The sequence below is a fragment of the Schistocerca piceifrons genome, chromosome 1 (genome assembly GCF_021461385.2).
Source record: "Schistocerca piceifrons isolate TAMUIC-IGC-003096 chromosome 1, iqSchPice1.1, whole genome shotgun sequence".
NCBI lineage: Eukaryota > Metazoa > Arthropoda > Insecta > Orthoptera > Acrididae > Schistocerca > Schistocerca piceifrons.
Genome location: NC_060138.1, coordinates 113,620,806 through 113,633,595, shown reverse-complemented (window position 1 = coordinate 113,633,595; position 12,790 = coordinate 113,620,806). Strand labels below are relative to the sequence as shown.

Genomic DNA, 12,790 nt, shown 5'->3' with positions numbered 1-12,790 from the left:
AGGACATCACAAACATCCATCCCCAAGGCAAGATTCGAACCTGCGACCATAGCAGTTGTGCGGTTCCGGACTGTAGCGCCTAGAACCGCTCGGCTACAACGGCCGGCTCTCTGTATGCTGCAGCATCATCCGCGAAAAGCCGTATGGAACTTCAGACACTATCTACTAGGTCATTTATAGATATAGTGAACAGCAGTGCTCCCATAACACTCCCCTGTGGCACGCCAGAGGTTACTTTAGCGCCTGTAGACGGTCTCTCCATTGAGAACAACATGCTGTGTTCTGTTTGCTAAAAACTCTTCAATCCAGCGACTTCACGATGAATATCTGGTGACACTGTGGCTGTGAGCTGTTAAGCTCTACCAGTGGCGTCGCTTTCAAGCAGCCTAGAGGCGCACAGTTCAAAGATCAACGGATCGTAACAATAGCTACGCCAACGGCTCGTCAGTGGTGCAGGAGCGTCAGCTGGTTGATCCATTGAGCCGGCCCGGCGTACGGTACGGGAGCCGCTGCGGCGGTTTGTTGTGGCGGAGCCCCCACGCGGCAGGGCGGTCTTCCGGGCCGTGGGGGGACCACAGTGGAGGTGGAGGGGCAGCCGCGGCGGCGGAGCCCGCGCGGCCGCAGTCTGCCCGCGACGCCAGCCGTGGGCCGGCGCGCCTCCACCTGCTCCAGAGGGCCGCGTCCCAGCCATGTACCGTATCCGGCTCTACATCGTCCCCGAGGCGGAGGAGGCCCAGGCGCCGCCTCCGGCCACGGCCCCCGCGTCGTCGCCCCCGGCACCCGCAGTCAGTGTTACGCACCGCGCGAGCCGCGCCAAGGTGAAGGTCACCTTCAGCGAGCCACCCGCCCTCCGGCACAACAACAACAACAACAGCCAGAGGGACGTCGTCCGCCACATCAACACGCTCAATCGCAGGGACCTACAGGTACGTGACGCGTAGTTGGTGCTGCCGGATTGTTGGCCGCACTTAGTTCCGGACGTTGCGTTGCTGGTGTTCTGGATCAGATCGATGTTGCCTACAAACACTGGACGTCGGCTCTTGTCAGTGGTGTAGTGGCGTGTGATGTCATAAAATGTGCAAGCAGAGATAGAACACAGCGCTGGCAATATTTACGTCGCTTCTTTATTGTGTTTTCGAATGTAAATCGTGGTGATCGCGGTGACTGTAGCCCAGGGTCTACATTCAGTTGAAAGGTGGCTGTCTGGTTGTCAGAGGTGAAGCTAATGAATGTTGCCTTGAGAACGACTATAATTGGCCGGCCGCGGTGGCCGAGCGGTTCTAGGCGCTACAGTCTTCAGCCGTGCGACCGCTGCGGTCGCAGGTTCGAATCCTGTCTCGGGCATGGATGTGTGTGATGTCCTTTGGTTAGTTAGGTTTAAGTAGTTCCAAGTTCTACGGGACTGATGACCTCAGAAGTTAAGTCCCATAGTGCTCAGAGCCATTTGAACCATTTTGACTGTAGTTGTATTTTATCCATAATGGATACAGATGAACTCTGTGACTGTTCCGTTGCAGGGTGTAGAATAATTACCGCTACGATTCGCAGTAGAAAATGATTTTACTTAACACGCGACTGGTTTCGTACTTGTGCCCATCTAAAGGTGGTTTGCATTCAGATACTTGCTTCCATACTCAGTGTCAGAGATCACTATTTAAATATAGAACAAATAATGTGATGATGATTGAATGAAACATTTGGAAATGGCTAAGCGACACGTTTTGTAAAATATTATAGTAGTTACTTATAGCTTATGTATCCATATCGTTTCCACATTACATTTACCACTTTTTTTTTCGTAAACAACTCGTCACCGGCCGGGGTGGCCGAGCGGTTCTAGGCGCTACAGTCTGGAACCGTGCGACCGCTACGGTCGCAGGTTCGAATCCTGCCTCGGGCATCGATGTGTGTGATGTCCTTAGGTTAGTTACGTTAGTAGTTCTAAGTTCTAGGGGACCATTTGAACCAAACATCTCGTCTTTTACACGTTAACTGTTAATCAGTAACCATGGTAATTATTAGCGCATCCATATTATGTCTTTCAAAAAATAGTGGCGCTTTACGTGTTAGTAACTTCAGAAGCACATGCACTCACAACTCCAGCGTGGAGAACAGAAGTCACAGTCAAAGAGCTTAGGTGAAAGAAGTACAGAGATGTTACACATATAGATACATAACAGATATTAGAAGGTATGAAAATGAAATTGTTACGTGATTGCGGAACGACACTGAATAGTTGGTGGAAAATTATGTAACATTAAATAGACTTTTTTTTTTTAAATTGCTAGTTGTTAGAGGGTCATTAGTTACCTTGAGTGTGGAAACATGTACATGAATGGCTGTAAGCCACTTGAAGACGGGCACAAATCCGAAACCGGTCGTTTGTTAAAAAAAAAAAAATCACCCTCTATTGCGAGTGGCAGCGGTTATTATTCTACACCCTGTCACTATAATTCTCGGTACGGCGCTTATTTTATGCGTATTGGATTTCGATGATTTGTTTGCGTTCGTCGTTTTCATTATTTGTACGACAAAGTCGGCGGGTGGTACCGGTAGGCTCAGTACTTCTTCGGAATCCCCAGCAGTTGATAGTACTGACAACAGTGCATCCCACAGGATATAATGTGCATGTTGATCTCTACAGTCTGTACAAGCAAGATATGTAGCATTTAGATCACTTGGTTGAGTCGGCAGAGGGTACGTTTCTGCTTAGTTGCAGATTGATGGCCGGCCGTTGTGGCCGAGCGGTTCTAGGTGCTTCAATTCGGAACCGCGCGACCTGCCTCGGGCATGGATGTGTGTAATGTCCTTAGGTTACTTAGGTTTAAGTAGTTCTAAGTTCTAGGGGACTGATGACCTCAGATTTTAAGTTCCATAGTGCTTAGACCCATTTGAACCATTTTTGTAAATGAATGACGGGAACAGTTGTTTCGCTCTCTCGATTCTCACCCGTCAGAAACTTTGAAGAAAGGAAGATCACAGCTTAAAACTCGGTCAACTACTAGCTGATTAGAGACTTAGTATGGCCACGATTAAACACGGATGGATCCACTTCTTTGGAACCATCCCAACAATCGCAGGAGTGACGTTGGAAAACAATGTAAAGCCCAAATCTGGTTAGGTAGACAGGGATTGTAATTCCGCACTTTCATACTGCGAGTCCACTGTCTTAGACAATGTTCAAAATCGCACTGTTGAAGCTTGGAAGACAGAAAAGGAAGATTCATTACTTTCAATGTGCCTACAAAAGAAAATCCTGAAAACCTGCTAGTTACTGGAAGGACTGTTAGAGGACGAGTTACATTGCTTCAAGTAAATACATATTTTTCCAGTTTTTTTGGTATTATATGCTTACTTAGTCGACTCTCTTTGCACCTTCAGTTCATTTGCCATCTTTGCCACTTTAATCCAAGTGGAGGAATATCGTGTACCCCATTTGTCTGTAATATCACGTTTACTCCAAACTCGACGCGATGGCTTTTGCGGAGATATTAAACTACTCCCTTACCCTTTTGTAGGTAGCATTTGATCTTATCAGAGGCATTGGTACGTCGATACAGCTCATCGTAATTACACCTGCCGTCTGTGTTTTAATGTGTTATTTGTATGTGGCGAACCACCTCGGCATTCGCGTAAGCCACATGCATGCGTGAAACCACACCCAAGCTGTATTGTGCGCCAAAAAAAACAGTAGTGAAGTCGGTGCATGGATACGAACTGCGTGTTGCACACTTGTGTCTTACAAACTAGCACTCCACGCGCTGTGCTATAAGAAAGTACGAATTTATAAACAGAATCTTTCTGAGTGAGTACGTATCGTGTCTTGATAAACTGACCATACATCTCAGAAATGTTGCGAGCGTTAGCCATTATGGCTAAGGGTTACTGTCGACATTAGTTGGAATTTGTGTGCTCTTTTACGTCGTGCACTGCGTTACGTGTCGAAGACTACCTTCTAACGTTTAGACCTGGACTACTGGTCCCCACCATTGCGACAGTGTCTACTCTTGAACATGGAGAAGCAAAGTAATGCAACCCAGTGGGAAACGAAAATCGCGAACTACCTGGAACACTGTTTCTTCAAGATTGAGGTAACCTTATGTACGTTGTTACCGTGTTTCAACGGTCGGTGCAAATCCATGCAACGGCTACTGCGAAGGATGCAAGCACAGTGTAGTCCACAACCAGACCACACATGTAAGTACTAGCCATTGTTTTTTACATGTAAGTCCTCGCCATTGTTGTCGTACATGAAGAATGTCGCAGACGAGGTACCTCGGAAGACGGGCTGCACCGTTTCCGCCGCGGAGTCCTTGACCAATTTCCTCACAGCTGGGGCCCTTTCACTTTCGCTGTTACTACACGTATGTATCATATGAAAACGGGTCCTGAAGATGGGGTTTGTTACACATGCGATCTAGAAATCGTAGACCCTTGATTCCGACACTAACAAACTCACACATCCTTGGAGTCCGTCCATAATAGTTCACGTATTTATTATTTTGCCTGACCAGATTAGGGCCTAAAAGTTGTCTCTTCCATCTGATCAGGGACGAAACGACAGTTTGCGAACTGTGTATTCATTTTAACAGTGTACACGTTAGTATAGAATCATGTAATTCGTAAGAAAAATACTTCTTACTACAAAATAACGATTTTTTTCAGTTGGAGAAAACGTACCAAAATTGCTACATAATTCGACTAGAATATATAGTAGTTCTCTTTCTAATGGGAGTTACGAGTAAACTGTAGTGCTGATGATTAAATTACCTCCGTTTCGTATTGTATGTTAAGCTTCGACTCCCTTTGAGCAACAGGGTGAGAGAGTTCATAGATAGGACGATGGACCGAAGGTTGGAATTCGCCGTCCCGTCGACGACGGTGTCACTACTGTCAGAACACAGGTTCGGGCTGGTCAAGCACTGGGGGCGAAATCGGCCGTGTCTCTTCTAAAGGAACCACCCCAGCATTCGCCTTAAGTTAGTCAGGGAAACTACGCAAAACTAAGGTCTAGATGACAGGACTGAAATTTGAACCCCACTTCTCCCTAATACAAGCCCATAGCCTTAATGACTATGAAAATCAGTGCAAGTAGGACATAAAGGAGTGCTAAAAGTTTAAACTTAATATAAGGTTGGAGATTGCTTATCTTTCTGTAATAACCCGTTACAGAAAGCTGATAATGTAAATTAATGCCTTCATATTACGATAAAGGGTAGAGTTTTTTCTTCACTGTAAAATATTACGTGCTTGTCCCATCAGTTGAGACCATCGGTCCCTCATCCTATCTATGACGTCTCTAATCATGTTTTTTTATAAGGGACTCACATTTGAAAATCGGGTTAGCATCGCATGGATTTACAGACCTTCGGAAAAACGGATGTTTTCATCTGTAAGAACGCCACCCAAATATGATTATTTCGCTTTTACTGTATGTTGAGTTTATAAGTGAGCTCCATTGTCATTTACATCATGTGTTTTTCTGCACCCATCTTATAACCACATTTTTTTGCAAAACCGGTAAGACGAGGAACAGAGAGTCTGTGAAATGACAAGGTTTTCGTCGGTCGACTGACGCTCTCGATTTTAACGTGCAAACTTGTCTTGTATGGAATACCAAGACACATAGCGTGTCAAATACAGTTTCAAAAGCTTGATACGGTGTTGCGGAGGAGGTTATGCTGGGAAATAATTGTTATGCAAAAAATTCGAGACGTTGTGTCGTTTCGGAATTATTTGGAATTGAAATTACCGACTCAGGCCGTTGCGCAACGCAAATTCATGCACTTGCGCTTGCTAAATTGCGGCAATGCACAGACATCCGTGGATCCGTGAGTTACCACTTGTTCAAATGCTCATTGCCAGTTGAAAGGTGCCTCTTTGGGAAGCGATAAATTTAAGCCAGGTGATCAAAAGCTACATTCGTTCGATTTGAGGAAACCAAACGAAGAACACGTTTGATGACATTGTCTCTAGCAGATTGCTTGAATTTGCGCGCGATATTACCTGATTGAATAATTTCGAAACTAAATGATTCGGAAATGGCGCAAAGAATCGAATTTTTTTCTTAACAATCAGTTGGTTGATTTAGGGGAAGGTCCCATCGGATTACGGAAGGACGGGGAAGGAAGTCTGCCGTGCCCTTTCAAAGGAACCTGAAGTGATTTAGGGAAATCACGGAAAACTTAAATCAGGATGGCCGGACCTGGGTTTGAACCTTCGTCCTCTCGAATGCGAGTCCAGTGTGCTAACCTCTGCGCCACCTCGCTCAGTCTCAACAATTTATATCTGAGCATTACCTCCCCTGCAACACGCTTACAAACTTATCAAACTGTTTCTAACCATCTTGTGTTACTAAAGTTTATTTTAAATACATTTTATTTTCTTAGAACCATATGAAAATTACATGAAACGTAAACAAATATAACGCAAAAGTGCACCACAGTGTGTAATAACCAACTGACTGATAGCAGTAAATAATGCCGACCAGGACTGTTTTTAACGTTTAGAATTCCTAAAAGCGAACTGTAAAGGTCCAGAAGCGCCTTCAGCTACCGTAAACGTCAGGCAAGAGTTCCTACTTTTACGATTGTACTGCTGAGTATGGAAGAAGCCAGAGGAAGGAAATTACGTTACTGTCACACAGTGTGCTAACTTTAGCTCCTTGAAACATCACAGCTTTGTGCGCTAAGGGAATTAGCACTGCGTACAGTTTTAAAGTGTTCACTTTCATCTGTACCTGTGCTGTCTGCATGGTGCTTGACCTAAGCACGGCGCTCAACACGTAACCATAGTGACCGTCGTTGTCACTTACTAACATGATTTGCACAGCGTACTGGGCCCTTGCGGGTACAAAATAAAATTAACGAAAGTTGTGTTATTACTGGCTTGGGTATCTGTGACGAGTTAAAACAGTATGTCGGATCGGGGCTGTGTTTTCGCAGGCAGAGACAATACGGATCTACTCAAAACTCGAAGCTGTCATTTTTTCCTTTTCACGTTTTTCACTCTCTGAATGGTGGAATCGGTTGTGCGTTGTCTTGTGTAAAGGCAGCCACACCGGATTGTTTCCGTGTCTGACACAGAGTTTTAGCTTGTCAGAAAACTTGATAACAGCATGTAGTGATAAAAAACGCAATTAATAACGTAACAGAAATTTCTGGGAAAGAATACGATTTTTAGAAACAACGCGTTGTATGTAGGCTGTGTAATTTATATGTATGATTTACCTTTAGGTTCATACTTACATTGCAGGTCGCCTTTTCTTCATTATAGATTATAGCTGCAGTAAAGAAATCAGATTTAATTGGCGTAAACCAGTTGTTAGCAGCCTAATTAGGATATGATCAGTATTAAACATACAGAAATTCACTGTTTCGTTGTTTTCGCCAGCGTGTCAACAGCTTTAAGTTTACCTCTGCTGAGCTGTATACGCATATATAAGGGCCTCCCAGAAAGTAATGCGCCTCAGATTTGTCTTCAACAATTATTTACTGGACCGAATGAAATGTATGAAGATGAAACAATGATGTGTCTTTGCACTGCTTATTTTTCCACGCAATGTCGTCCGCCTTCTGTGGCTTTCCTCCAATGAGACACAAGGGCGTGTACGCTCTGTCGGTACAACTCCTTCTTCGGGTCACGAACCCGTTTTATATCATCGTCACCTCGTCACCCTCAAAATGTCTTCCACGAATAGCATCCTTTAGTATCCCAAAATATTGGAAGTCTGCGGGAGATAGATTAGGGTTGTAGGGTGCATGGGGTAACTCTGTTCAATCTTGTTTTGTGTTGCGTTCCGAAGTCCTGAAACGTGTGAGGCCGAAGGTTGTCATGTTGAATCAAACAATCACCTGGGTTGTTGTGGCGCCGAAGTTAGTAGAAGCGGTTTTTAAGTGTGGTTAATCAGTTATGCTTCATAATTAATGAAAGCCGTGCGGGATTAGCCGAGCGGTCTGGGGAGCTGTAGTCATGGACTGTGCGGCTGGTCCCGGCGGAGATTCGAGTTCTCCCTCGGTCATGGATGTGTGTGTTTGTCCTTAGGATAATTTAGGTTAAGTAGTATGTAAGCTTAGGGACTGATGACCTTAGCGGTTAAGTCCATAAGATTTCACACACAATTAATGAAACTGTCTCTTGGCATCGCGAATGAGCACATCATCAAACCGAATTTTGTCTGGTGTGACAGCCGTGAGTGGTCTGCTCAAACGCTGCAAAACGTCGAGCTCTGCCAAATTGCCTTCTCGTAATGGCTTCACCCTCTTTGACCAACGACTAACCGTACGTTGTCGTGGCCGACCGGTGTGGCCGAGCGGTTCTACGCGTTTCAGTCTGGAACCGCGTAACCGCTACGGTCGCAGGTTCGAATCCTGCCTCGGTTAGGTTAGTTAGGTTTAAGTAGTACTAGGTTCTAGGGGACTGATGACCACAGATGTTAAGTCCCATAGTGCTCAGAGCCAGCCGTACTTTGTCGTCTGCAGATGCTCCACAAATTGCACAGAATTTGTGAATATTGTCAACAGTTTCTTTCTCCGCAATGAGAAATTCAATGACGACATGCTGCTTGTAACATACATCACCTACAGACGCCATTTTGAAACATTGTTGCAGCTGCGCTATCTGTCGGAGGAAACGGAAAATCTACGCGCGCACTCCGGAAAATTCAAATGATGCATACCTAAAGATTCGCATTCGATTCGTACAGTTGTTGTTGGCTTAGAAAAAAGTTGTGGTGCTTTAATTCCTGGGCGACACTTGTATTATCACTGAACTGAAACCAGCCTCTGAACTTGGTTCTGTAGCAACGGAGGACAGAAGGAAAGCAGGATTTAACGTCCCGCCGACAACAAGGTCGTTAGGACAAGGTCTGGGACAGGAGAATCTTTCTGGAAATTGTCTTGACTCGTTTAGGGGAACCACGTAAAACCTAAATCAGAATGGACGGACGGGGATTTGAACTTACGTTCTCACTAAAGCAACGTCTTAGCCTTTGCGCCACGTCATTCGGTGATGGTCTATCACTGTAGTTACTATTGTATCAAACAAGTTTTGCTCGAATCCCGAAATGATCTTGTGTATTTAGCGTCAGTAGTATGAGTCAGTGGTGTACACTGTAAGATCATTGCCAGTGAATATGTGAGTCGACCATGTTTACGTTCGGAGAACTTGCACCCAGCAACATATCAGGACAAAAACTCACTCAACCGCCACCGCACTTCCTGTGGGGAACGTTCCGATGCACTGGTGGCAGAGTCTCATAATCTCGAGCGACCACCAACTTCTCCCGAAACTGACTCCTGGCTGATCGCATGGGGTTCATTCTGCGCCAAATCCCTCGATGTCGATACTGGAATCTATGTTATGCGCTGCTTTTATTTTCATAACAACTCTCGAACAGAACGCTGTCATGTTGAATCATTTGTGCACTTACCCGCCTCCGAAGCAGAGGTCGCTAACTCACGCTGCCCGGTGGCGCTCGACTCGGAGGTAAGCCAGTTCGAATCCTGACGATGAAAGAAATTTTCACTGGCGGCGGCGAGGGGAGAAGAAGTGGTGGCTTTAAGTTTCTGGTCACCAGACTTTCTACCATTGTCGCGGAGTCAATTCCAAAGCACTCCGCAGTGTCTCATAATGTGAGGGCATGCGACATTGTTGATGGGATGGTATCTGTCCGTCAGATGGGGACCTTAACCTCGGCGGTCACCTTGATGTTAATCGTGAAGAGTAGACTGTGTGCTGCTCCAGGTTTCATCCTTGCCCTTCTCTCGTCATTATCACCATCGTCATCGTCGTTGTACAACACAAACATGTCACTACACTGTACAGGCATCCATTTCACTGGTCCAAGCTCCACAAATACAATACTCACGTATCCGCGAGGAAAGGAGCGGATGTGCGCGGTGGAACAGAAACTCATTCCTAGTAGGCGGCTGGCCGACCTCTTGGGTCTCCCAGCCAACAGTGCCACACGACTTTACTTTTTTGCTGCTCTACCGAGTGCGATACGAGTATTATATTATTGTACTTAGTTGAAGTCAAATCTGTGATCTCAAAGCGTGGCATCCTGTGCGACATTTGTAAGCTAAACGTAAAAGCTCGCGGGAAAAAATCAGTAGATACTTCATAACATATGGTCGGTTTTTGAAATCGTAAAAAAATCTTATTTAAAAAAAGCAGAAATCCTTGATCACAGTGACTGTATAATACGAGGTTGATTGGTTGATTCGAGGGAGGGGACCTAACAGCGAGGTCATCGGTCCTATCGAATTATGGAGACTAGAAATCTACTCTGTAGGAACCACCATGGGTTTCGAATAAGACGATCGTATGAAACCCAGCTCGCGCTGTTCGTCCACGAGACTCAGAGGGCCATAGAAACGGGTTCCCAGGTAGACGCCGTTTTTATTGACTTCCGCAAGGCGTTCGATACAGTTCCCCACAGTCGTTTAATGAACAAAGTAAGACCATATGGACAATCAGACCAATTGTGTGATTGGATTAAAGAGTTCCTAAATAACAGAACGCAACATGTCATTCTCAATGGAGAGAAGTCTTCCGAAGTAAGAGTGATTTCAGGTGTGCCGCAGGGGAGTGTCGTAGGACCGTTGCTATTCACAATATACATAAATGACCTTGTGGATGACATCGGAAGTTCACTGAGGCTTTTTGCGGATGATGCTGTGGTATATCGAGAGGTTGTAACAATGGAAAATTGTACTGAAATGCAGGAGTACCTGCAGTGAATTGACGCATGGTGCAGGGAATGGCAATTGAATCTCAATGTAGACAAGTGTAATGTGCTGCGAATACATACAAAGAAAGATCCCTTATCATTTAGCTACAATATAGCAGGTCAGCAACTGGAAGCAGTTAATTCCATAAATTATCTGGGAGTAGGCATTAGGAGTGATTTAAAATGGAATGATCATATAAAGTTGATCGTCGGTAAAGCAGATGCCAGACTGAGATTCATTGGAAGAATCCTAAGGAAAAAAGGTTCAAATGGCTCTGAGCACTATGGGACTCAACTGCTGTGGTCATAAGTCCCCTAGAACTTAGAACTACTTAAACCTAACTAACCTAAGGACAGCACACAACACCCAGCCATCACGAGGCAGAGAAAATCCCTGACCCCGCCGGGAATCGAACCCGGGAACCCGGGCGTGGGAAGCGAGAACGCTACCGCACGACCACGAGATGCGGGCAATCCTAAGGAAATGCAATCCGAAAACAAAGGAAGTAGGTTACAGTACACTTGTTCGCCCACTGCTTGAATACTGCTCACCAGTGTGGGATCCGTACCAGATAGGATTAAATAGAAGAGATAGAGAAGATCCAACGGAGAGCAGCGCCCTTCGTTACAGGATCATTTAGTAATCGCGAAAGTGTTACGGAGATGATAGATAAACTCCAGTGGAAGACTCTGCAGGAGAGACGCTCAGTAGCTCGGTACGGGCTTTTGTTGAAGTTTGGAGAACATACCTTCACCGAGGAGTCAAGCAGTACATTGCTCCCCCCTACGTACATCTCGCGAAGAGACCCTGGGGATAAAATCAGAGAGATTAGAGCCCACACAGAAGGATACCGACAATCCTTCTTTCCACGAACAATACGAGACTGGAATAGAAGGGAGAACCGATAGAGGTACTCAAGGTACCCTCCGCCACACACCGTCAGGTGGCTTGCGGAGTATGGATATAGATGTAGATGTAGATGTTGATCTCGGCCGTGCCGTTTCGAAGGTACCATCCCGGCATTAGCCTGAAACGATTTAGGAAAATTACGGAAAACCTAAATATTGATGGCCGGATGCCGGTTTGAACCGTCGTCCTCCCGTATGCGAGTCCAGTGTGCTAACCACTGCATTAAAGTAAAAATGTTCTCAACACGAAACCTGGTTTAAACATCGCATTGATTTCCTAAGGATTGACTCTTGAATTGAATTTCCAGACAGTTAAGGGGGTGGGGGAGGTCGGGGGAGGGCTAGAGATAAACATGGACTACGAATCACAGTTCACAGTAATGTTTTCCTTGTATAAAATCATTTGCAGACGCGTGAGAATCGAGATAAATGAAAAAAAACGAAGATCGACTGAGGATTGAACCGCGGACCTTTCTACTTGAGTCGCCATTAATTACTAAAGCACAAAGTAATAGCCTGTAATGTAGCAGCTGACATGTGTGACCACCAGGTGACGATTCACGCATCATTGAAATTTGAAAAGACAGGACCGTTACGGTGTGAGTCGCGGCCTTGTTCCGACACAGCGTTATTGGCTGTAGCCTTCCGCTCGAGTTAGCGAAGCCAACAGCTACTTGCAGGCAAACAAGCCGATGGCCTTGCTTTGGTTCCCGCGAGGGCAACCATAGGAGGCATGGGAGAATCGGAACAGGTTGAAAAGAAAACGGCAGTAACACCTGTCAAACTGGATGTCCAGTTCGGCAACTTTTGACGTGAGAAAATTTTCAACTTAGTAGTTTCTTCAATGCCTATTGACAGAACAACTGGTATTTACGATGAGTGGACGTTCGTCATTAACGCGCACATTTAGCGGGTTCTAATCTTGCTGGTGGATTAAATGTTTATGACCAGACTGTTGTCAGAAAGATGAGAAGTGTTGAAAGCATTATTTCTGCTCACCAGAGTCTGCCCTTACGTTCTCTTCGCAGTGTCTGTCGGAGAGGCGGCTTTCAGGTGACTCGCTACGTTTGGTGGCTGATTTGGCGGTCCTGAAATATAGCTTTAAAACGTGCACGGAGTTTCACTCCTTAGTCATCACTAACGCCACAT

At 45.5% G+C, this 12,790-nt stretch overlaps 1 protein-coding gene across 1 annotated transcript in view; it reads left to right on the top strand.

The window, feature by feature from the left end:
* Positions 1-640: 640 nt before the first annotated feature.
* Positions 641-12,790, top strand: part of LOC124789966 (rhotekin-like) — a 1,049,079-nt gene continuing 1,036,929 nt past the window's right edge. The window contains exon 1 of the mRNA XM_047257504.1: positions 641-926. Coding sequence (XP_047113460.1) covers positions 690-926 — 237 coding nt within the window. The 5' untranslated portion in view covers positions 641-689. The remainder of the gene's footprint in view (positions 927-12,790) is intronic.